We start from the raw sequence: 26,663 nt of genomic DNA, 5'->3' as shown, positions 1-26,663 counted from the left end.
CCCAGCCTGAAGTCCCTCATTCCTGGTACTACTGTGGTGAATCTCCTTTGCAGCCCTTCCCAAGCTCTTGACATCCTTTCTAAAGTGCAGTTCCCAGGGCTGGATCCATTACGGCCTAACTAGCAATTTATAAAGGCTGAGCATGACTGACTTGCTTTTGTACTTTGTGCCTCTAATTTTAAAGACTGGGGCCCAGAATGCCTTTTGATCAACCCTTTCCTGCCATTTTCAAAGATTTGTGTATGTAGACTCCAAAATGTGCCTGTTCCAGCATCCCTGTTTTAAATATGGCTAGTTAAATTTTATTGTCTCCTTATTCTTATCAAAGTGAATCACTTTGTACTTCTCTGCTTTAACTTTGATCTGCCACGTGTCCATCCATTTCACCAGTCTGTCCTCCTGAAGACTGCTACCCTATCATCCTCACTGAATAGAATGGCAGAATATTATTTAAATGGTGACCAATTAGGATATGTTGATATACAAAGGGACCTGGGTGAATACACAAGTCACTGAAAGCAAACATGAAGGTGTAGCCAGCTGTTAGGAAGCAAATGGTATGTTGGCCTTCGTTGCAAAAAGACTTCAGTACTGGAGCAAAGATGTCTTACTGTACATGGTCTTGGTGAGGCCACACCCTGCTTATTGCAGCAGTCATGGTCTCCTTTCCGAAGAAAAGATGGGCTTGCCATAGAGGGAGTGCAACAAAGGTTCACCAGACTGATTCCTGGGATGGCAGAGGAAAGATTGGTCAACTAGGCCCGTATCCATTGGAGTTGGGCCTATTTTCAATGGAGTTTGAAAGGGTCATTTGATTGATTTGACTTATATTGGTATACAGTGAGAAGCATTGTTTCTTGCAAGCTATACAGACAAAGCATACCATGCATAGAGAAGGAAAGGAGAGTGTGTGGGATATAGTGTTACAGTCATAGCTGGGTGTAGAGAAAGATCAACTTAATGTGAGGTGGGTCCATTCAAACATCTGGTGACAGCAGGGAAGAAGCTGTTGTTGACTTAGTTGGTACGTGACCTCAGACTTTGCATCTTTTTCCCATGGACGAGTGTGCGTTCGGAATGTGTGGGATCCTTGATTATGCTGGCCTCTTTTTCCGATGCAGTGGGAAGGAATGAGGGGGGATTTCATTGAAACTTACAAAATTGTGACCGGCTGGATAGACTGGATGCAGGAATGTTGTTTCCTCGGGCTGTGGATGCTGGAACAAAGGGTCCCAATCTCAGAATACAGATGAGAAACTTCACTTGTATTGTAGGTAAAATAATACCTATGAGACTGTTAGTCAAAATACAGTGGTTTTTATTTCAAAACTCTGGGGTCTATTCCAGAATTTTGGGAGAAGTAGGACTACAGACTTCTTATAGAACACAAATACATGTGGGCATCATGAGTCTTAGTGTCAATCACGATTCCAAGTTTCCCATTCCGGCCAGAACACCAGGTCTTCCATCCTTAGTCGTGATACAGCCTCAGATTTAATCACGATTCACAGTCCAGCTGGCAGCTGCAGTCATGACACACGGTCACGATTCAAAACCTTTCTGCAGCAGTACCGGCATCCCTGTCTTTGAAGTTACTTGTGTGGTCATGCCTGTCCCAGCAGGTCTCTTCCTGATAAAAGCTGGTATTGCGATTTGCCATCAACAGCTGTCAAAAGCCCGTGTCGTAAACTACCATCTGTGTAACAATGTCCAACTAACACAGGTAAGATTTGCAAAATCTACAAAATAACAGCCACATTAAACTATCTGTCTTTATAAAAATGAAAGTTAAAGCATGTAGTACATGAACAAATAATATATTACTGCCAGGAGCAGTGTAAGCTTGAGAAGATCAGTCATGATGAAGGGTTATGTTTGTGACATATTCTAGCTACAAAATCCATTAACCTTTTCCCTACTTCACTTGGATGGTGAACTCTCCATTATAGAAGGCTGTGGAGGGCAAGTCACTTGAGGAGGAGAAAGATTTTTAGGCTGTGAAGGCATCAAGGAGTGTGGGGAGAGCGTAAGAGTAAGGCATTGAGATAGAAGATTAGCCATGATCATATTAAATGGTGGAGCAGACTCAAAGGGCCAAGTGACCTTCTATTTTCTTTTCTATACTTCAGGCAAGTTTTTGTGCCATCTGTATGCTCTGAAATTATGTCTTGTATAGCCAAGTCTAGGCCATGAAGTTCTATCAGAGAGAGCAATGGTCCTAATATTCAGCACTGGGGAGCACAATTTTGTCCTCCCCTTCAGTCTGACCGTCAGTCATTCACCACCACTGTACTTTCCACTCCTTTAGCCAATGTCGTATCCACACTTGTATCAAGGTAACAAAAAGCTTAAATACTGCAAATGGTGGAAGTTTGATTAAAAAGATAAAAATACTTCTAACAATCAGTAGGTCAGATAGCATCTGTAGAGACAGGAAAGTAGGTTTAACATATTTGATTTTTACCCACCCTGTTTCCAAATCTATCTAACTTGCACTCTGAAAGCTAATGGCGTTTGCGACCAAATAAACCTGTTGGACTTTAACTTGGTGTTGAGACTTCTTACTGTGTTTATCCCAGTCCAACACCGGCATCTCCATATCATGGTGTTTATAGTTAGCAGAGATAATGCATTCATCCTATTATCCCAAATAAAAAGTAAATCTGAAAAGGTGTTGGAAGAATGTGATCGGCCAGCCATCATTTGATGCAGAAATAAGGTCATGTTTTTTGAGGGATTCTTATTCAGAAGTATTCTGGACTCTGTTCTGTGACCAAGAAATGGAAGAACAGTTTATATTGTTTACACATACACCTCTTGGTTTTTTCTGAAAAATTGTCAGAAATCCACTTCTGAGATAATGTCAACATTGTTGTTACTTACTTGTAGTAGCCTTTCTTCAGTGAACCTGACATTTTCTGTGTCTTTGAGTCTCAATCAGAGCCTGAAAGATTGATGCACTAGTTAAGTACTAATCTTGGTTTTGGTGGAGTACTGACGGAGCGCAATATAGTTAAGGATCTGGTATATACAATATTAATGTAGGGCTGAATACAGTTCCCACCCACACGGATGTAAACAGACGCATGACTCAGAGCTAGGGTGAATGTAGTGTTGGCCAGAGATGTGTCAAGACATAAACATGACAGAAGCTCGTGGCCTGTACCCTTTACTGTGTATGTGTATTTGGTTACAAGTAGTTTTAAAAAAAGCAGAAGTACAATCAGAATGTTCTTCCAATGCTGAGTTGGTGGAATTCAGCCTGAAGATAAGCCAAACAGAACAGCAGGCAAAAAAGGCACTGATGTATTGACTTATAAGACTCTGAAGAACCAGTACATGCTCCTGTAAAAACTTGGGCATTAAATGCTACTTCAAAAAAGGCTGAGTTGGAGCTATCAGCAATGATGATAATACATACTGATATGTGGAATAAGAAGACGAGCGAAACAAGAAAATAAACAGTTGAAAGAGCAGCAAATTATCCTTCAGGATTAGGTTCAAAAACAGTCCAGTACCCTTCAGCAATATAATGGCATGAAGAATGCCCTGAGCGACAGAATGGCAGCACAGCAGAACAAACTCATTGAGACACTAGTAAATTACAGGAAAGCTCAAGGTGAAGTGCTTCAGTTTTGCAACAAAAAGGTAAACTTGTTGAAGGGTCATCACTTCAAGGATCCCTCGGGTCTGATTTTGACCTTCAGGAACATTGTCATGAAACAAAAATGGTTTAATGTCACTCTGAAAGGCCTGACAAACAGAGGACTCAAGGGCATTCACTATTCTGGGAGGAAGTCAAGATATACAATAATGAGACAGTAGCGCTGAAGGAAATAGTTGCAAATTTGGAAGGAATCTTGGAAAAATTATATTCCCAAAGGGGTGAAAATCAAGAACATAGGTTGGCAAGTGAAAATGGGAGCTCTTATTACAGATGTGGGGGGTTTAAAAACATTGACATTTTAAACTGGTCATTACAAAAGGTTAAGTTACTTATGTGGATCAAGTTGCTTCTGAGGCACTTTTATGCAATTCTGATGCATGTAACATTCACTGTGTATTTTCAATGTGATTCATACAGCCCGAAGGGGTTCTATACAGTTCCATTTCCTTCGGTTCACTTTGACTGAAAGGCCTTAGACAGCAACCTTCCCCATTGCACCTCTGCAGCTGCTGTCTTGAGCTTTAGTACATCCCCCTGCATGTATTCCTGGGGTTTGAAATCTGCAACACTCCGATGGTAACTCTTTGTACTTGAAGACCCAGGCAGATCAAACAGAGTCTTTCAGTGAACATAAGAACATAAGAAATAGGAGCAGGAGTAGGCCAACTAGCCCTTCGAGCCTGTGAGTTGATGATCCTCCAGCCACAGCTGATCTTTGTACCTGGGAACAGCCCATAGAGCACACAATCCTATGTCACAAAGCTGTTCTGGAAGAGCCTCAACAAAGTTACCCATTTTTTCTTCAGAACTCTTTGCAAAGACATATTCCGCAAGAAAGTGGACAATGGTATCTTCCCCACCACAAGTCACCTCGAGGGCAATGTGCAGATAGGTGTGTGAAGGACAAGCAGTTAATAAAAACTTGGCTGTTAACATGCAGAAGACTTTAACAGACATATTCTATAACCAATGCCATTAGAACACAGCACCATTAGAGGTGCCACCTTTTTCAGATGTGGTATTAAAGCAAGTACACGTGGATATAAAAGATGTTAAGAACATAAGAAATAGGAGCAGGAGTAGGCCATCTAGCCCCTCGAGCCTGCCCCGCCATTCAATAAGATCATGGCTGATCTGTTGTGGCTCAGTTCCACTTTCCCGCCCTCTCCCCATAACCCTTAATCCCCTCTCTTATCAAGAACCCATCAACCCGCTTCTTAAAAATATTTAGCGAGGCAGCCTTCACCACTTCAACGGGCAGAGAATTCCAGAGATTCACCACCCTTTGAGTGAAGAAGTTCCTCCTCAACTCCGTTCTAAACCGCCTCCCCTTTATCTTGAGGCTGTGCCCCCTAGTCCTACTGTCTTCTTTGAGCAGGAAGAGTCTCTCCACCTCTATCCTATCCATCCCATTCATCATATACGTCTCAATGAGATCTCCCCTCATTCTTCTAAACTCTAACGAGTACAAGCCTAGTTTATTCAGCCTCTCCTCATAGCTCAATCCCCTCAACTCCGGTATCAGCCTAGTAAACCTCCTCTGCACTCCCTCCAGGGCCAAAATATCCTTGCGCAGGTGCGGCGCCCAAAACTGCACACAGTACTCCAGCTGCGGCCTCACCAATGCCCTATACAGCTGCAGCAAGACCTCCCTACTTTTATATTCAATCCCCCTCACTATGAAGGCCAGCATCCCATTCGCCTTCCTGACCACCTGCTGCACCTGCAAGCTGGGTTTTTGCGACTCATGCACAAGGACCCCGAGGTCCCTCTGCACCGTCGCCTGCTGCAGTTTTTCGCTACGTAAGTAATAGTCCTTCCTACCATTCTTCCTACCAAAGTGGACCACCTCACACTTGCCAACATTAAATTCCATTTGCCATTTCCTGGCCCATTCACCCAGCCTATCTAGATCCTTCTGCAGACTCTCCACACCCTCCGCACAATTTGCCTTTCCCCCAATCTTGGTGTCATCAGCAAATTTCGACACCCTGCACTCGGTTCCCTCCTCCAGATCATCTATATAAATGGTAAATAGCTGAGGCCCCAGCACCGACCCCTGGGGCACCCCACTAGTCACCAACCGCCAATCCGAATAGCACCCATTGACCCCCACTCTCTGCCTCCTATTTGACAACCAAATGTGTTGACATTCTTGGAAGAAGCACAGGACGTTCGGCATCCTGGCCCAAATTCAGGTCAATGCTATTAAGAGTAGTTTGTCTGGTCTTTGTATGCAAATTAAACACACCTTTCTATTTTACAACAGTGACAGCCTATTGGAGATGCTTGTGTAGTCTCGTATCTGTTTAAGTATAAGAGGCGTAAGGGGATTTTTCATGTCTTACTGCAGTACTTTATTTACTGTACATTGGTCCTACAATTATGAAAGATGCTATGTAATTTCAAGTTCCTTATTTCTGTTTAAGAAGTACAGAAAAAAAGGTGAAGTGAAATACCTGATTTAGTCCAAAAATAATTAAGCAAACAAAGTTTATAGGTCGATTGGTTTGAATGTTAATATTACCATACTTAGTGATTATATTCTTTTGATATTGAAATACAGCAATCTAAGTAATAAAAGCCAGTGGAATTGCTGCAGTTGAATTTGTGATTATTTAATGTGTAGCAGTGGGTATACACACAGTAATTCTTTATTAGAATTTGACTAAAGGCCACTGAAATTTATTTTCACTCCACTCGTTCTACCAGTTCCTTGATCTGCTTATACAGTAAAATAGCACGTTGAGCTACTGGGAAAGATTCGATAATGGGAATAAGAGACTTTTTTCTCATTACTTTTTCCTTTGCCCCAGCCCATCTTTGCTCATTTTTGTAAAGTGCAGGATCTCTCTGCTCAGTATCTCGAGCTGTTTAAGATTGCAGGAGAGTGTGGGAATAAATCCATACCCTTGAGTCACATACAGTGCCTCAGTTTGCGGGTACCTATGTACCACCTGAATGAAACTTAGTGACAATACAGAGCACAGTAGGAAAAAGAAATGATGCAAATGTCGTGAACTTTGGCACATTACTTGAGCATTTAATGTAATTTAATTATGAGACATTAAGATGTATTATGTGGCAATCGCTCTGCAGTTTAAAACCTTGCAGCACAAAAGGACATGCCTGGGCCAGCTGTTTAAAGGAATAGCTCTTCTTCCCTGTGCTTTCCTTCCTCCTCTCCCACCCTGTCCGTGGTCCCCCCCCCCCCCCGCCTTTTTACCCTACTTTCTCTCCCCTACCCACACTGCCCCACCTTTCCACCGAAGTTTCACAATAGCATCACGGTCTTATTTCCAATTACCTTCAAAGTCTTGATTAATCTGCTTAACTATCCTTTGTAAGAAGTCTCACAACACCAGGTTAAAGTCCAACAGGTTTATTTGGTAGTAAACACCACAACCTTTCAGAACGCCATTCCCTCATCAGGTGAGTGAAGGAACAGTGTTCCGAAAGCTTGTGGTGTTCACCATCAAATAAACCTGTTGGACTTCAACCCCTGGTGTTGTGAGAGACCCCACCGCTCGCGTTCACCCCAGTCCAATGCCGGCATCGCCACATCATAACTATCCTTTGACAGTGTATTCTAGGTCATAACACACACACATTTTTCATCAACCATTTTGTTAGTCACTGATCTAAAATCTGTATTCTTTGCTTACCAACCTACCTGCTAGTAGAAACCATTTATTCTTCTTTACTCTGTCAACATATATAATAACTTTGAACATCTTTAAATCTGGCACACTCACTCTTTTTCCACTTCAGCAGTCCAGATACATCACAAGTGTGTGTTATAATGAAATTTCTCATAGTGCAATAAAGCATATGTATCGAAAGTCGATATGCCGTACTATATTTAACATAGCATAGTTGAGAGCACCAGGGTAAATTGAGCTGGTAATGGAAGATTCAATCATTGAGAGTAGGTAGTGTGGAGACACCAGTATTGATTTGGTACACATAGGAATCATAAGGCTCCTCCATCTCTCTACAAACTGTAGTAGCTATTTTGCTATGACACATTATGTCATATGTGCTTTCAACACTGTTCTATAATTTCGCTATGAAACCTTTTTGAACAGGCACAGAATTACTTACTAAGTAATGATAGATGACACTGAAGATGGAATAAAGAGTTTCAGTTGTTGGCCATTTAAAAGTGTTCAAAATCTTTTCACTTCTTCTGCCTTTCAGCTGGAACCTGCCCCAGAAACCTGGACTGTACCATGAAACGACGAGAATCTTGCACACTTGGATCGGATAAGTGTGGCCCATGCCTCTCTCGGTTTGTTCAAGATGAGAAAGGAAACTGTGTAGAGAAGCATGGTAAGTACTGAATAAATTTGAGTTCTGTCTTTGTTTGGATTCTTTCCCTCCAGTCCCGGCTTGGATCACTGTGCGGAGCCTGTACGTTCTCCCCATGTCTATGTGGTTTTCCTTCAGGTGTTTCAGTTTCCTCCCACGATCTGAAAGATGAGCTGGTTAGGTGCATTGGCCATGCTAAATTCTCCCTCAGTGTACCCAACCAAATGCCAGAGTGTGGCAACTGGGGGATTTTCGCAGTAACTTCATGACAGTGTTAATGTAAGCCTACTTGTGACAGTAATAAAAAATAAACTTTAAATTTTGTGAGGAAAAGGTGATGAATTTGGGGCTCATGAAAAGGATGTTTACCTTGTGTTTCTGTGAATGTGATCATAGAGTCATAGGGGTTTACAGCATGGAAGCAGGCCTTCGGCCCAACTTTTTCTAAAACGCCAAGCTAATCCCAATTGCCCACATTTGGCCCATATTCCTCTATACCCATCATACCCATGTAATTATCTAAATGTTTTTTAAAAGACAAAATTGTACCCACCTCTCCTACTACTCTGGCAGCTTGCTGCAGACACTCAGCACCCTCTGTGGAAAAAATTGCCCCTCTGGATACTCTTGTATCTCTCTCCCTCACCTTAAACCTATGCCGTCTAGTTTTAGACTCTCCTACCTTTGAGAAAAGATATTGACCATTTAACTGATCTGTGCCCCTCATAATTTTACAGACCTTTATAAGATCATCCCTCAGCCTCCTACGCCCCAGAGGAAAAAGTCCCAGTCTATCCAGATTGTCCTTATAACTCAAACCATCAAGTGCCCAGTAGCATCCTAGTAAATCTTTTCTGCACTCTTTTTAGTTTAATATCCTTTTCTATATTAGGGTGACCAGAACTGTACACAGTATTCCAAGTATGGCCTTACCAATGTCTTGTACAACTTCAAGACATTCCAACTCCTGTATTCAATGTTCTGATCGACGAAACCAAGCATGCCGAATGTCGTCTTCACCGCTCTGCCCACCTGTGATTCCACTTTCAAGGAGCAATGAACGTATACCCCTAGATCTCTTTGTTTCATAACTCTCCCCAACGCCCTACCATTAACTGAGTAAGTCCTGGTTCAGTCTATCAAAATGCATCACCTCGCATTTGTCTAAATTAAATTCCATCTGCCATTTGTCAGCCCACTGACCCAGTTGATCACAATCCCATTGCAATTGGAGGTAACTTTCTTCGCTGTCCACTGTGCCACCAATCTTAGTGTCATCTGCAAACTTACTAACTGTGCCTCCTATGTTCTCATCCAAATCATTAATATAAATGACAAGTAACAGTGGATCCAGCACTGATCCCTGAGACACGCTGCTGGTCACAGGCCTCCAGTTTGAAAAACAACCCTCTACAACCACCTTCTGGCTTCTGTTAAGAAGCCAATTTTGTATCCATTTAGATACCTCAGCCTAGATCCCATGAGATTTAACCTTATGCAACAACCTACCTTGTCAAAAGGTGTTGCCCATGTCGACAACATCAACTGCACTGCCCTCATTTACCTTCTTGGTTACTCCTTCAAAAAACTCAATCAAGTTTTTTGAGACATGATTTTCCATTCAAAGCCATGCTGACTGTCCCTAATCAGTACTTGCGTCAGTAAAAGCCTGTAATCCTGTCTCTCAAAATACCTTACAACAATTTACCCACCACAGATGTGAGGCTCACTGGCCTGTAATTTCCAGCATTTCCTTGCAGCCCTTTTTAAACAAAGGCACAACATTTGCCACTCTCCAATCCTCAGGCACCTCACCTGTGACTATCAATGATTCAAATATCTTGGCTGGTTTCCCCTGCTTTCATAGATTAATTGTATGCAAGGCTACTTTATAGATGGTTTAAAAGTGCTTGAAATTCTAGGAGCCTTAAGCTTCATGTAACTCCCACAGTTTGAACCTTTAGAAATGGAACGCAGCCATCCTGACCCAGTCTGATCCATGTGATCTCAGTCCAGGAGAAGTGTGATTGCCATTACTACCCTTTTAAGTTGGTCTTGCAATTAGTGAGTTGCCACACTATCATCTCGGGGCAGCTAAGAATAATTGATAAATGGTGGCCTTGCCAGTGTTGTCCACACCCTGAGAATGAATTCTGTTCTTTGCTTTGTAAACCCCAAACCATCACCCCCATGAAAGTTGCCTTTTATCCTGTGATTGTATTGTATATTTCTTTACCCCACAATGTACAGTTTTGTCTTTTAAAAAGCATTGAGATAGTTACATGGGTAAGATTGGTATAGAGGAATATGGACCAAACGCAGGCAATTGGGACTAGCTTAATGGTAAAAACTGGGCGGCATGGACAAGTAGGGCCAAAGGGCCTGTTTCCATATTGCAAACCTCTAAGACTATGACAATGGTTTATTTAATCTGAGAGAATCACCACATTTCAGTCACTCGGAAGGAAATTGAGAAATAGGCGTAGAAGTGAGGAGCTAATAAATTCTCATTTTTTTTTGGCAGATTAAATCATCCTGTAACTTTGATTACAGTAGTGTCCAGCCTCTCCATTCAACCTCTCGCTCTATATACTTGGGATATACGAGGGTTAGTGTGTGTAGTCTCCATTGGCCTCGAGGCACTTGGAGTGGCAATATTCTGAGAACAGTAGGTAGAACAGAGTTTCTGGGCTTGGTACGCACTGAACATTGATTGGAAAGGGAGTCTAGCAGGAAAGACAGTGGAACAGCAATGGCAGGAGTTTTTGGGGATTATTTCTGAGGCACAACAGAAATTCATCCCGAGGAGGAGGAAGGACAGTAGGACTTGGGGGCACAGCCTCAAGATAAAGGGGAGGCGGTTTAGAACGGAGTTGAGGAAGAACTTCTTCACTCAAAGGGTGGTGAATCTCTGGAATTCTCTGCCCGTTGAAGTGGTGGAGGCTACCTCGCTAAATATTTTTAAGACGCGGGTTGATGGGTTTTTGATAAGAGAGGGGATTAAGAGTTATGGGGAGAGGCGGGAGTGTGGAACTGAGCCACGACAGATCAACCATGATCTTATTGAATGGGGGGGCAGGCTCGAAGGGCTGGGTGGCCTACTCCTGCTCCTATTTCTTATGTTCTTAAATATGCTAAGGGGAGGACGAGGCATCCGTGGCTGATGAGGGAAGTCGAGCACAGCATCAAAGCAAAAGAGTAAAACATACAAAGTGGTGATGATTAGTGGGAAGCCTTTAAAAGTGAGCAGAGGACGACTGAAAAGGCAATAAGGTGGGGAGAAGGTGAAATATGAGTATAAGCTAGCTAGTAATATAAAAGAAGATAGGAAGAGTTTTCTTCAATATATGAAAGGTAAGAGAGAGGCAAAAATAGCCATTGGACCATAGGAAAATGAGGCTGGAGAAGTAATAATAGGAAACAAAGAAATGGCAGAGGAATTGAATAGTTACTTTGCATCAGTTTTCACAGTGGACGACACCAATTGGATGCCCGCGCTCCAGGAGAGACGGGCCACTGAGTGTAGTGGTCATCACAAAAGAGAAGATTCTGGGTAAATTGAAAGATCTGAAGATGGATAAATCACCTGGACAGGAAGGACTACACCCCAGGGCTCTAAAAGAGATAGCTGAGAAAATTGTGGAGCCATTGGTGGTAATCTTTCAGGAATCACTGGAGGCATGGAGGGTCCCAGAGGATTGGAAAGTAGCTAATGTAACACCACTGTTTAAGAAGGGAGGGAGACAGCAGACAAGAAATTATAGGCCAGTTAGCCTGACTTCAGTCATTGGCAAGATTTTAGAGTCTGTTATTAAAGATGAGATCATGAAGTACTTAAAAGTGCATGATAAAATAGGACTGAGTCAGCACGGCTTTGACAAGGGAAGATCATGTCTGACAAATCTGTTAGTTCTTTGAAGAGGTAACAAGAAAGTTAGATAAAGGAGAACCAGTGGATGTGATTTATTTAGATTTCCAGAGGCTTTTGACAAGGTGCCACATAGGAGACCGTTAAATAACTTAAGAGCCCGTGGTGTTAAGGGTAAGGTCCTGGCATGGGTGGAGGATTGGCTGATTGGCAGAAGGTAGAGAGTAGGGTTCTTTACAGGATGGCAGCCAGTGACAAGAGGTGTGCCTCATGTGTCAGTTCTGGCACCACAACTTTTCACAATATACATTAACAATTTGGAGGAAAGAACTGAAGGCATTGTTGCTAAGTTTGCAGATGATATAAAGATATGTAGAGGGGCAGGTAGTATTGAGGAAGCAGGGGGGCTGCAGAAGGACTTGGGCAGGATAGGAGAGTGAGCAAAGAAGTGGCAGATGGAATACAATGTGGAAAAGTGTGAGGTTATACACTTTGGAATGAGGAATGAAGGCGTAGATTATTTTCAAATGGGAAAACGCTTAGGAAATCAGAAACGCAAAGAGACTTGGGAGTCACTAACCTTAAGAGAATCATGAACAATGTGCAGGTTCAGCAGTTAGGAAGGTAAATGCAATGTTAGCATTCATGTCAAGAGGGCAAGAAGGGTGAGAAGTGCAGGGATGCACTTCTGATCAGACCCCATTAGGAGTTTTGTGAGCAGTTTTAGGCCTCATAGGACCCTACAGTGCAGAAATAGGCCCTTCGGCCCATCGAGTCTGCACCAACCACAATCCCACCCAGGCCCTATCCCGATACCCCTATACATTTACCCACTAATCCCAGGACACTAAGGGGCCATTTTAGCATGGCCAGTCAACCTAACCTGCACATCTTTGGACTGTGGGAGGAAACCGGAGCACCCGGAGGAAACCCACACAGACACGAGGAGAACGTGCAAACTCCACACAGTGACCCGAGCTGGGAATCGAACCCAGGTCCCTGGAGCTGTGAAGCAGCAGTGCAAACCACTTAAGGATGTGCTGGCCTCAAAGGATCCAGAGGAAGTTCACAAGAATAATCCCTGGAATGAAGAGCTTGCTGTATGAGGAACGGTTGAGGAGTCTGGGTCTGTACTCGGAGTTTAGAAGAATGAGGGGGATCTTGTTGAAACTTGCAGGATACTGAGAGGCCTAGGTAGAGTGGACGTGGAAAGCATTTTTCCATTAGGAAAAACTAGGACCAGGCTAAAGGGACACTCCTTTAAAACAGAAGTGAGGAGGAATTTCTTCAGCCAGAGAATAGTGAATCCATGGAAATCTTTGCCACAGAAGGCTGTGGAGGTCAGGTCATTGAGTGTATTTAAGACACGATAGATATGTTCTTGATTAATGCGGGGATCAGGGGTTATAGGGAAAAGGCAGGAGAATGGGGATGAGAAAGATATCAGTCGTGATTGAATGGCAGAGCAGACTTAATGGGCCGAGTGGCCTAATTCTGCTCCTGTGTCTTACGGTTTCAGTAGGCTGTCTGTGTCGTACATAGTAAATGAAGCAGCAACAGCCCAGATTGGCACACGTTTTGTTGGCTTTCCTGCTCCTTGGCACCAGTACTAGCCAAACCCAATGATCAAAGTACTCAGCTAGTGATTTGTCACTTTCATCTGTCTTGCTGCTGTTAACCATTTACAGAAAAGATGTGCTGGAAAAGACCAGCTTGCCCATCAAGCTTCACTCATGATGGCAGGAACCGCATGACCAGAAGCTTCGCTTTGGGCATATTAACCATAGGGAGAAGCAAAAGAAGTATGAATAAGGTTTTTGGAGGGGTGGGGGGGGGGGGGGAATAAAATATTCTGGAAAATTCCCTTCTGACCCTTCCAAGCAATCAAAATTTTAAGGGGAAAAGTATTCTGATGTTAAGTGTACCATTGGGCTATAATGTCAAATGTCTAATACAATGAAAGACATTCATAGGCTGTTGTTGTCATTATCACTTTGTTACAATACAGCTGTGGTTATCTGCAAAACTCAACTACAGTGTTGAAATGTAATATTTGTATATCCTGTATACTTGGACAAACAATCAATCATGGTGCTTGCCTCTAAGTTAATATACAGTTGCAGTTGACTCGGGATGCTGCTGTGATTAAAACTACAGAACAGAATATGTAATATGCATACATATCCTTGTCTAATTATCTTGGCAGTGGCTGTTTTAATAGCTGCTGGTCCCAGACTTCTCACTCTAGAATTAATCCTTACAGAAATGTATTTGAAAAAATATTTTAAAGGAAAAGAATGTAACTTGGATTTTTTTCAAATGGTACCACAGTAAGAAAATTCAGATTGCCATTTTATCTGGAACTGTTTACTTAATCTGATTATAATGAAATATGGGTGCTAAATCCTAATGGGTGCTGCCATTAAGATGGTGACTCAGCTGCTGCTAAATTTCTGTTAAATGACAATCAAATTTGGACTTGTGTTGATCTATGTTGTGTTGTCTGTGTGGGTGGAAAAATCTAATCTCTTTGAGGTATGTATGTTTGCTGTATGATTTATCTGGAGTTTTCAACACTAATTTTGTTGCAAAGTTCATGATGCTCCTGGATCACTGTAGCATATTCTGAATGTGAATGAAGTTTTGTTTCTTTGCCATTTTACAGCAAAGATTTTCCTTTCAGTCCAGTAAGGATACAAGTCCCAAAAATAATTCTTCCTCTCCTATTTGTACTTCCTGCTGCCACCCATCTCATGCTGTGTCTCCCTCTATTGTTTTGCTTGCTCCATAATTTTTCCTGTTCCTCTGTTTACCTCTTTAGTCACTGCCTCTGCCCTGCTCTCAATGCCTGCCTCTTACCAACCCACTTATGTTCTTTGCCGATCTCTGCCCTCTGTCTAGCTCCTCTCACCCCATTCCCCAAAAACATGGATGGCACAATGGTTAGCACTGCTGCCATACAGCGCCAGGGACCGGTATTCGATTCATGGCTCGGGCCACTGTCTGTGTAGAGTCTGCATGTTCTCCTCCTGTCTGTGGGCTTCCTCTGGATGCTTCGGTTTGCTTCCAAGAAAGAAGTGCTGGTTAGGTGCATTGGCCATGCTAAATTCTCCGTTAGTGTACCCAAACAGGTGTTGGAGTGTGGCGACAAGGGGATTTTTGCAGTAACTTTGGCAGTGTTGATGTGGGCCTACTTGTGACACTGATAAATAAACTAAACCTTCCTACCCACTCTTCCCTCTTTCCTCTGCATATGCAAATTTGCTGAAGTCTGGAAAATTTTTGTTTTACATAGCTCCCCAATAGATGCCAATATTCATCATTTCTATCTCAACAAAATATATATAACAAATAGAGATGAGGGATTTGTATCATATGGTTTAGTGTAGGAAAGCTGTATAAGTCAGGCCCCCCCCACCACCGCCGCAATCGTTAGCTTTGTTTTCCTTGTCAGTAATTTGGGCAATCACTGTAATAACCAGTGTAACAGACTTCTGCATACTCAGACAATATAGTGCATTGATTGTAATTCTGGAAAATATCTGTTTTGGTTCCAGCTATTCAATTATTTACTTCAGTTATAGAATGGTTTGTGATGCATGGTGATTGAAATTTCAAGATATGATTAGGAAAATATACTGGCTTTGTTTGGTTGCTGCCCTCAGTATCTCTGAAATTACATTGTTAATGTACAACTCAGTCAAGCATCCTTTTTCTGTAACAATGCCAACGAGATTGGAATAGGTGGAAGCACTCCAACCAACCTTGTATCCTCATCTAACATCTATGCATCGATTTTTTTTTCATCAAACTATATTATCATATGCAGTCAGAGTTCGGGTTCATTTATTTTTCTTTACTAAACTCCGTGTAAGTAAAATTCCTGCCCTAGTTAATTTTTTAATCGCTTCCTCAAAGAACACAATCAAGTTTGTGAGACCCGACCTCCCCTTCACAAAACCATGCTGCCTATTCTTTGCCATCCTGAGTACACCTTATCCCTAAGAATCTTCTCCAATAATTTTCCCACTACTGATGTAAGGCTCACGGGCCTGTAATTTCCCAGATTGACTCTTTTGCCCTCAAAGTTTATAAGTCACAAGTAAGGCTTACATTAACACTGCAGTGAAGTTGCAGAGGAATAATGTTAGCTACTCGCCTGTGGCTAAAGAGGATACAAAAATTTTGGCCAAGGCTTCAGCAATTTCTTCCCTTGCCCTGCTCAGTATTCTGGGATAGACCCCATGTGGCCCTGGAGACTTGTCCACTTTAATGTTTTTAAAACCTCCAATACTTCCTCTCTTTTTATTTCAACATGTCTTAGAATGTCAACATCCTCCTTTCTACATTCACTAGTCACCACATACTTCTCCTTTGTGAATACTGATGTTAAGTACTACTTAAGGACTCCACCCATCTCATCTGGCTCCGCAGTCACACTCCCTCCACGGACTGGGCACGCCCTTTCCTTAGCTACCCTCTTCCTCCTTTTATATGGATAAAAAGCCTTGGGATTCTCCTTAATCCTGCCTGTCAGGAACATTTCACGGCCCCTTTTAGCCCTCCCAAGTCCCTCTTTAAGCTCTTTCCTGCTATTTTTGTATTCCTCGAGCCTTACCCGTTTTCAGTTTTCTGAAATTTATATATGCCTCCTTTTTTTCACTAAGCTCACAATCTCTCATCTTCCAGGGTTCCTGAATCTTGCCATCTTTATCCTTCGTTTTTGCAGGGACGTACTTGTCCTGAATTGTTAACTGCCATATCGGATGTGGGTTTGTCCTCAAACAGCCCCACGTGCGTTAGGCTGGGGATGCTAAGAGCATGAGTATCCTCATTATCACCTTCTATTCAGATCAGCTCGACCTCACTACCATGAACAGTAATTACTAGGAAGTCCGTAGAACTTATTGTTGAGAAAACATTCTAACATTGTATTCCCTTTGTGGCCATGAGTGGACTGTATCCTATAATTTGAGTAAAATGGAATTTTTCACTTTGCTACCTATAGTCTTGGTTTTTAGTGCTAATGGTGATGTCTGAAGTGTAAAATAAATATTTTTAATTAGCAGAGCCCCTCAAAATATTTACAGTATACCTGGATTTGAAGAGCATTTGGTATAGTGTCACACAAAAGGTTCACAGTTAAAAGAAGGGCTCATGGGGCTGGTGGTAGTCGTTTAGGGAGAGGGTTGATTAACAAAGTACAGAATTGGCATAATGAGGCTTTTTCAAGTTGGCATGGACTGACTCAAGGAACAGTGTTGGGGTCACAGCTATTTACAATCTGGATTACTGATTTAAATGAAGAGACAAAGGATAATGTATCTAAGTTTCCTACTGATTTTGAGCTAGATGGGAAGGTAAACTGTGGAGTGGAACAGATGCTGGAGATATTAACTTAAATGCAGGTTAAATGAGTGGGCAGAAGGAGCATAATGTAGGGAATTGTGAAGTTATTCACTCTGGTTGTAAGGATGGAAAAGCTGAATATTTTGAAGGTGTGAAACTTGTAAGTGCTAACGTTCAAAGAGACTTTGTACGAGGAACATAAAAAGTTAGCATGTCACAAGCAATTAGGAAGGCTAATGGCAGGTTAGCCTTTATTACAAGAGGTTTGGAGTACAAGGTTAAAGAATAATTAAATAACTCGTGGGTGCTGCAGGGTTTGGTTCTCAAAGGCCCAACCTTTTACAATCTAGTGGGCCAAAATTTGGCAGCTGGAGGTTAACATGAAAAAGTGTGAGGTTATCCATTTTGGTCATAAAAATAGAAAGACAACTTAATATCTAAATGGGGAGAAACTTCAGAGTGCTTCAATGCAGAGGGATCTGGTGTCCTTGAGCATGAACTGCAGAAAACTGTTATGCAGGTAATAAGGAAGGCAAATAAAATTTTGGTACCTATTGCTAAAGGAATAGAGCATAAAAGTAGTGAAGTGTAGCTTCAATCGTACAGGGCATTAGTGAGATTGCATCTGGAGTATTGTGCACAATTTTGGCCCTCTTGAGGGGGGATGTAGTTGCATTGGAGTCAGTTCAGAGGAGGTTCACTAGATTAACTCCAAAGATGAGGGGTTTGTCTTATGAAGAGAGATTGAGCAGTTTAGGCCTATACTCTCTCAAGTTTAGAAGAATTGAGAGGGTAAAAAATATGCTGAAGGGATTTGACAGGGTAGACATAGGGAGGATGTTTCCTCTTGTGGGGCAACTTAGGATGAGTTTTAGGATAAGGGGTGGCAGATTTAAAACATGAGAAATTTATTTTCTGAAAGGCCATTAATCTGTGGAATTCACTCCCCCACCATATGGTGGATGCTGGGACCTTGTGTAAGTTTAAGGAGGAGATGCACAGATTTGTAAATAGTAATGGGTTGAAGGGTTATGGAGAATGGGCAAGGAAGTGGAGTTGAAGCTGAGAAAAAGCATGATCATATTGAATGATGGAGCAGGCTCAAGGGGCTGAATTGCCTACTCATGCTCCTAGTTCTTATGTTAAGTCTTGCTGTGGTTGTACAGAGTTTTAGCAAGACCACATCTTGAACATTGGTTTTGATTTCCACATTTAAGGAAGGATATACTTGCATAGGAGGCAAGAGTGATCCCTGGGATGAGGATGTTGTCCTGTGATGAGATGCTGAGTAAATTGGGCTCATGTTCAATGGAGTTTAGAAGAATGAAATGTGATCTCGTTGAAATGTACTAAAATTCGGAAGGGGCTTGATAGGATAGACGCTGAGAGATTTGTTTCTGCCAGGATGAGACTAAAATATGGGGGCGAAGCTTAAGATAAAGGGCCAATCATTTAAGACTGAGATGAGGAGAAATTGCTTCACTTAAAGGGTTGTGAATATTTGGAATTTAAAATTAAAGTTTACATCTGATCAACTCAGTATTATATTTTATATTCTTTCATGGACTTGGACATCACTGGCTAAGCCAGCATTTTATTGTCCATCCCTAATTGCCCTTCAGAAGGTGGTGGTGAACAACCTTCAGCCACTGCAGTCCATCTGGCATAGACATCTGTGCTGTTCTTGAGAGAATTTTGGAATTTTGACCCAGCAACAGCAATATAGTTTCAAATCAGGATTGGTTGTGGCTTGAAGGGTAATTTACAGGTGTTAGTGTTTCCCTTGTCCTTCTGGTGGCAGAGGTCATGGGTTTGGACGGTGCTGTCAAAGGAGCCTTGGAAAGTTGCTGCAGATCATTTGGATATAGTGTACATTGCTACTGTGTATCAGTGGTGGAAAGAATGAATGTTGAAGGTAGATGGGATGCCAGTCAAACAGGTTGCTTTGTCCTGTATGGTGTCAAGCATCTTGTGTTGTTCAAGCATGCAAGTGGGAGCATTCCATCACAACCCTGACTTGTGTCTTGTAGATACAGGTTTTGGAGAGTATGGAGGTGAGTTACTCATCGCAAAATTCCTAGCCTCTGAGCCATTCCTGCAGTGAACATATTTGAGTGTAGGGTGTCGAAATTTGCTGATGACACCAAGATTGGGGGAAAGGCAAATTGTGCGGAGGGTGTGGAGAGTCTGCAGAAGGATCTAGATAGGCTGGGCGAATGGGCCAGGAAATGGCAAATGGAATTTAATGTTGGCAAGTGTGAGGTGGTCCACTTTGGTAGGAAGGACTATTACTTACGTGGCTAAAAACTGCAGCAGGCGACGGTGCAGAGGGACCTCGGGGTCCTTGTGCATGAGTCGCAAAAACCCAGCTTGCAGGTGCAGCAGGTGGTCAGGAAGGCGAATGGGATGCTGGCCTTCATAGCGAGGGGGATTGAATATAAAAGTAGGGAGGTCTTGCTGCAGCTGTATAGGGCATTGGTGAGGCCGCAGCTGGAGTACTGTGTGCAGTTTTGGGCGCCGCACCTGCGCAAGGATATTTTGGCCTTGGAGGGAGTGCAGAGGAGGTTTACTAGGCTGATACCAGAGTTGAGGGGGTTGAGCTATGAGGAGAGGCTGAATATAAACTAGGCTTGTACTCGTTAGAGTTTAGAAGAATGAGGGGAGATCTCATTGAGATGTATAAGATGATGAATGGGATGGATAGGATAGAGGTGGAGAGACTCTTCCCGCTCAAAAAAGACAGTAGGACTAGGGGGCACAGCATCAAGATAAAGGGGAGGCGGTTTAGAACGGAGTTGAGGAAGAACTTCTTCACTGAAAGGGTGGCGAATCTCTGGAATTCTCTGCCCGTTGAAGTGGTGGAGGCTGCCTCGCTAAATATTTTTAAGACGCGGGTTGATGGGTTCTTGATAAGAGAGGGGATTAAGGGTTATGGGGAGAGGGCGGGAAAGTGGAACTGAGCCACGACAGATCAGCCATGATCTTATTGAATGGCGGGGCAGGCTCGAAGGGCTAGATGGCCTACTCCTGCTCCTATTTCTTATGTTCTTATGTTCTTATGCATAATTAGACCAGTTCAGTTTCTGGTCAGTGGTAAATCCCAGGATGTTAGTATGCGGCTCAATAATGATAATTCCATTGATGGTGCAATGGTTAGAGTCTCTTGTTGGACATTGTCATTGCCTGGCACTTGTGTGGCATGAATGTTACTTGCCACTTAACCCAAGCCTACATGTTGTTCAGATCTTGCTGCCATATGAGAACTGACTGCTTTACTATCTGAGGATCCCAAATGTTGCTGAGCATTGTGCAATCATTAGCAAGCATCCCCATTTCTGACCTTGTGATGGAGTGAGGATCATTGAAGAGGCCGAAGATAGTAAAACCTAGGAAGCATAATCTGAGGAGCTCCTGCAGTGATGTCCTGGAGCTGAAATCCAATAGTCATTTTCCTTTGTACTAGATATGACTTCAGCCAGCAGTGTGTTTCCCCCTGATTCTCATTGACTTCAGTTTTGCTAGGGCTCTTTGATGCTCCACTAAGTCAGCTACTTGAAAGCAACATTTCCTTTAAACATATAAGGAGTTAACAGAAATGATGAATTTAGCAGTTCTTAATTTACGTTGATCTAAAATGAACAATGAAACAGTGTTTCAAATACAGAATCAAGTTTCCTGAAAAATATGAATACTTAAAGAATGTATCAAATGCACAAATGATGAAACAAGTCATTTCACATTAGATGAATAACACTATATTAAGTCAAGAAGACAAGTTGTTCTGAATAATTACTGAGTCGATCTCTGTGAAGAATAGCTACAGTTTCTCAAGTTGAAGTCTGACCGTAATACATTTTTGACATACAAGGATGAAAAGCAGCCCAGTGATTCTGAACGTTAAATTTTATTGTGCTGGAGTAATGGGTTCTTCTTACTGTGAGAGTAGAAAAGCATTAAATCTCCTCTTTTACTTGATGCTAAGCAATCAACCTGGAGAACCTATCAAAGCTCGTCAGTTCAGACCAGATGCCGTGTAATGATTTATCTAGTTCCCCACTCCAAAAATAATATTATGCTATTTTATCCAAAAACTTGATTATAGAAGTGACATAGTGTCATAGAGATATACAGCTCGGAAACAGGCCTTCGACCTGACTCATCCATGCTTACCAGATTTCCTAAACTGAACTAGTCCCATTTGCCTGCGCTTGGCCCATATCCCTCTAAACCTTTCCCAGCATACTGCTGGTTACAAGCCTCCAGTCTGAAAACAACCTTCTACAACACCCTCTGTCTCCTACCAGCAAGGCAATTTTGTATCCAATTGGCTAGATCTCCTAGATCCCATATGATCTAACCTCACTGACCAGTCTTAGCCAGGTCTTTGTGCGGTGCCAATAGATCCTGTATGCCTTTTTGCTCGGGAATGTTGTGTTACCCCAAAGGCACCTTAAGTCTTGAGGGAATTTGAACCTAAGGAAAATGCAGTTTTGGGTTACGGTCTTTAAAAAAAAAAATCAGAATCCCAGCATCAACCATGTCACCAATTACAGTCACCCATTTTAGAAGAGGAAACGACCAAAGGGGAATAAAGAGCTGAACACTTGGATTCTGAACTTATCGTCCTTGGAACTCTTGGTTTGATGTTCATCCTTGGAGCGTTGATGGCAGATGTTGAAGCCTTGGAGTTGATGCAAATGTGAATCATTTGACTGAATTCTGGATGAAGGGCAAGAGGAGGCAGCTTGAAGTTAATAAACTCTTAGAAAAAGTAAATCTAGAGACCGGATTAACTAATTTGTGGAATTGATATCTGTGAATAAAAGTGGAGGCAGTGGTCTTGAAATCATTTAATAAAGAGTTGACCTTTGCAATGCAGAAACTAGATGTTCTCTGGATGACTGAGTCAAGTTAGATGAATGACCTGACTTCTCTTGATTAAAATTTAGACTTAAATTCTTGAAATCTGTGGAAAAAAAAAGTTAAATAATTAGCATGAAGCTGTTGGACTTTCTTAAACTCACCGGTTAATGAATATTCTTTGTAGGGGGAAACCTGCTGGCTTGGCCTATACTAGTCAAAATTGTTGATTCTTAACTATCTTCTGAAGTGGACTAACAAATCATCCAGTTATATCCAGCTACAGCTGTCTAAGTACAAGGCCCATCACCACCTTTTGTGGTAATAAATGCCAACCTTGCCAGCAAGTCCTGAATAATTATTTTATGCAATGCATTTGGCAGTTCAGATTATTAAAATACATCTTCTTCATAAAATCATTGAGTCAATGTCAATGGAGTTGCCGAGTAGGAGAAATGGTGGCATTGTGGTAATGTCACTGGATTAATACTCTTGATGTGGAATTCAATTAATAAATCTAAAATATAAAAGTAGCCTCAGTAGTGATGACCATCATCGATCATTGAATCTTGTTCACTAATGTCCTTTTGGTAAGGAAATGGGTCATCCTTACCCTGTCCAACCTATATGTGACTCCAAACCCATAGCAATGTGGTTGACACTCCTCTGCCCTCTGAGTGGCCTCACTCAGTTCAAGCCAGTTGGGAATAGGAGAAAAAAGTGATAGCCGCTGGAAAGGCTGTGAAAGAATTAGAAAAACACTGAGAGAATGTGCCAAAGTTTCAAATGGCAGATGAAAACAAATATCGTATCTACAAGTAGGTAAAGTTCAGTGAATTTACTTTCCATCTGTAAATAGCCTGATGCAGTGTGACACAGCCTGTATGTGGTCAACTATACTGTACCATGATGTGTGGGTGTAGCAAGATGTAAGGTGGTAAAGGTTTTTTCTTAAGAATTGAAGCTATCTGAATCTTTTGCATGGAGTAAATGAACCATATAAATTACATACTTCTTTACACAGAACTTTTAGGAGAGAAAACACATTACTCATTACAGACTAGAAGGGGGTTAACTTTAAACAACACTAATTTCTCATCCCACTGCCCATTTGTAAACAGTATTTTGATTGATTTCATTCCTTTTAGCAGTGGCATATATATCCCCAGCTCCTTGGTTTTCATGCGATCCAATTTTCTATTAAACAACCCCACACCAATCTTGAAAAAGGATCAACTCAAAGGATTAGTTTAATTATACACTCTAAAACATGGGAGGCGAGTCATAACATTGCCTCCTTTGCATTCATACAGTAAAAGAGGGATAGAGAAAGGCAGGATTTACAACACAGATCAAAGAGAAAATAAATATTGTTTCTCATGGATTCCAGAATCCAAACTCTCAAGTGTAATGCAGTATTCCTTCAAAGAGGTCGATGAGCTGAAACTAATGCTGGGTAATTCACTTTTCTGGTGGTGTTGACTTAGTATGATAGGTATGCAAAGATTAAACCAGTCTTTTAAGGGATGGTATGGAGTTTTCCAGCAGAAGTATTGTAGATGAGGTCAGATGTTCAACCTGAACTGGAACTCCTTGTCTATAAGGCTGCCAGTCAAGTGATTTAAAAAAAAAACAGACTTTGCAGTTCAGCAAGGCAATATTACTGGTACCACAAGCCAGAAATTCATGTCATATGACTCCCACCTCTGCACATTGAAGAAGGACATGCATCGCTTGTCTGAGTCCTCAAGATTGTTAAATGCATCAATTGTTAGGAAGGTTGCAGGGACCTTTGTCTTAGCAAATGAGAAGACTCATATTGGTCAGCTTGGGTTATGAAGTGCAAACAGCCATTGCATAGCTCTCTTTGAACTTGGACTGTACAGCCCACATTGTTCGTGTTTCTTCAGGGGCACACTGAGTTTCCCTGATACTGCCAGGTTGCTTTTTTGACTCAGGACCACAGATTTCAATTCAGCTATTTTAGGTCTTTATCCAGTTTTGACACTTTTAGACATCGCAATGGGCATATCTCATAATTTTATAAAAAAAATACAGGGTCAAATCTTATCCCTCCCTCACAATCCCAATTGGTTCATGCAGTGATTTCTGATCTCCCAGAACTCCCTCCCACCCTACGTGGTGATCTGTGTAATTTTATTCTCTCCTTCCTTGTGCAGTTATGCTTCCTGTAAGTGAATCTATCCTGTTTGGCTCAAACAAATAACATAGCACAAATTCCATTCTTTGGTTAAAGCTGCTGCATCTGAATGCTTTATTAGTGACCATGTTATATTTATATGAACCTATTTTTGAAGTTAGCTGCTCGGTTGCAATCCACAATGAATAGAAATAGAACATTGGAGGTTATGGAGTAGTTGAGGCACCAACTGTTCCATGTTGACAGTGATTTCCTCTAACTAATGCTTCTTTTGATAATGTCTTAAAAGCACAATACACTACTGAGAAATAGTTCCTGTTCCCTGGTTAGTTGTATCAGTGAGGTTCATGAAATGCATTACTAATGACTGACAATTATCCTCTTGCAAGTTAATTAGAAAAAAGGTCTAAGACAGGGTTTTGTTAGCTTTATTCATTACCCTTTACTTCAGTAACAGCCTAATGATATAAGGGATTGATCATGGTAGCCTTTGACGTTATTGTTGACTCACTGAAATGAATCCATAAGTTGATGTGCTCCAGTGAGCTATAAAGAAGCACCAGAAGGTATTTGATAATGTTCTGTCAACCTCATTAAAATCTGGAGATGTAGTTTTATAGCCTGAGTGTATCAGCACTGAGTGCTGGGTCATGGCAGCATTTAAAAACATCACAGTTTTTATTTTGAATCATCCATGAAAATTATAGCATGCAAATGTCTCCTGTCAGTAATGGATCCTAGGATTAGAGACGCTATGTAAGACGTTATTTAATGAACAATAGATTCCCAACAAAACAAATCACACTTTTTCGAGCTGGAAAACAAATTTAAATAATATCCATTCAACCATCACAGCCGAAAGCACAATGCATGTTTCTGACAGTACACGTAGGCTGCTTATTAAAGCCATCAAAAGGCTGCATCTGTACAATGCACTGATTTTTCAAAGATTCATTGGCTCAGTGCAGTGTATAGTTGGAGTGTGTGTCCTTTGATCTAATGTGCAAATTGCTGTTTTCAGTAAATTTGTCCATTTGGCACCATGGCTGACCAAATATGTAATTTTGTTTGCAAATTACAGATTAGAAAAGCTTGTGTTTGAAGTTCCCAATTTCTATTGAAAAGTGCTTTCTAAATGGATCTTTATACTATAAAATATACACAATTATTTTTTAAAACTTCCTATTTGTGAAGGGGCTTATGTTGCATATTTAATAAAAAAACAAAATTACATAAAAGATACATGAGATAAGAGGCTTTTAGTATAAAAGTGAAACCAAGAGCTGGGAATCGTCCTGTCTAATTATGACACCAGATCAATATTAGCTGCTTAATACACCATGTGGTATTATGAAAGAATGTTTGTTGTTGACACCATTTGTATTGAACATGAGCTCTTTTTGGGAAACTAAGTGTGCATTCCATCTTGACGACTCCTGATGAGGAATGCTCATATTGTATGGATGGCCATTGCAGGTTCGCAGCACAAACACCCTTATATTCAGAAAGCCATTGGGATCCAGCTGCAAAATGTAGACCTACAAAGATGCTGTTTGGATTCAGAGGCTGAGGTGTAAATGTTGAGCTGGTTCTCCTGTAATAGAGCAATTAAAGCTTCATGCTCCATGGCAAAGTCCAGCATAACAGGAGACTCCCTGTGAGCATTTTGTCTATTCCTAGGATGTTATATTAAATGTTCAGCATAGAAACAGGCCGCTCAGCTCAACTAGTCTCTCCTGGTATTTATGATGCTCATGAGCCTCTTCTCACCTCCCTTCTAATCCTTTCTTTCAGTTTCTCTCAAATGAATTTGCTATAGAAAATGCTCAACATCTGAGGTTCATTTCAAGACGTAGAGGACATAACAACAGGTGTATTAATATCTAGTTATTTTTCTTCAAGTGTCACTCCCGTTTTGCTTCACAGTAAGCTTCCTGTTTTAGATTTATCTTATTTCCCAAATCATGTTCTCCTATTCTCCGCTTCTGAGTACAGTTAATATAATGGTCAAAGCTGTACCTGTTTTATCCTTAGCAAGAATAATTATTTTTAGGGGACACAATCATAAGGCTGGCTCACAGGAAAGTTACAAAGAAATAAAAGGCTAATCAACCAGCAAATACAGAAAAAAAATCAAAAATCTACAGGCCAGGGACCCATAAAACCCTCTTTCTGCTCCTTCTAGATTGTAAATGTTAGTTTGAAAACTAATGTTCCATATACTGAGAATTACCTCTTCATTTTCATTAACATTCAGGGTCACCACCAGACATCAATGCAAATATTATTTTTCCTACGAGTTGCTGCTGCTGTCACGTTTTAACTACTTTGATCAATTTTCTATTAACTATTGGTTACCACCTGCAAGTGTTATTATTGGTTGGGGTACCTGTATATGTTCTGATTGTAACCCTGTATCTGTTAATACTTTAATATTTTCAATTATG

General features: G+C 41.4%; 1 protein-coding gene across 1 annotated transcript in view; it reads left to right on the top strand.

Moving 5' to 3' along the window:
• The window catches only part of LOC145358300 (neural proliferation differentiation and control protein 1-like), a 179,512-nt gene that overhangs the window by 78,989 nt on the left and 73,860 nt on the right, over positions 1–26,663 (top strand). The window contains exon 2 of the mRNA XM_080212210.1: positions 7,868–7,999. Coding sequence (XP_080068336.1) covers positions 7,868–7,999 — 132 coding nt within the window. The remainder of the gene's footprint in view (positions 1–7,867; positions 8,000–26,663) is intronic.

Source organism: Carcharhinus amblyrhynchos, chromosome 25 (assembly GCF_965287045.1).
Source record: "Carcharhinus amblyrhynchos chromosome 25, sCarAmb.v2.hapA, whole genome shotgun sequence".
NCBI classification, from domain to species: Eukaryota; Metazoa; Chordata; class Chondrichthyes; order Carcharhiniformes; family Carcharhinidae; genus Carcharhinus; species Carcharhinus amblyrhynchos.
This window is presented reverse-complemented; position numbering and strand designations above follow the sequence as displayed.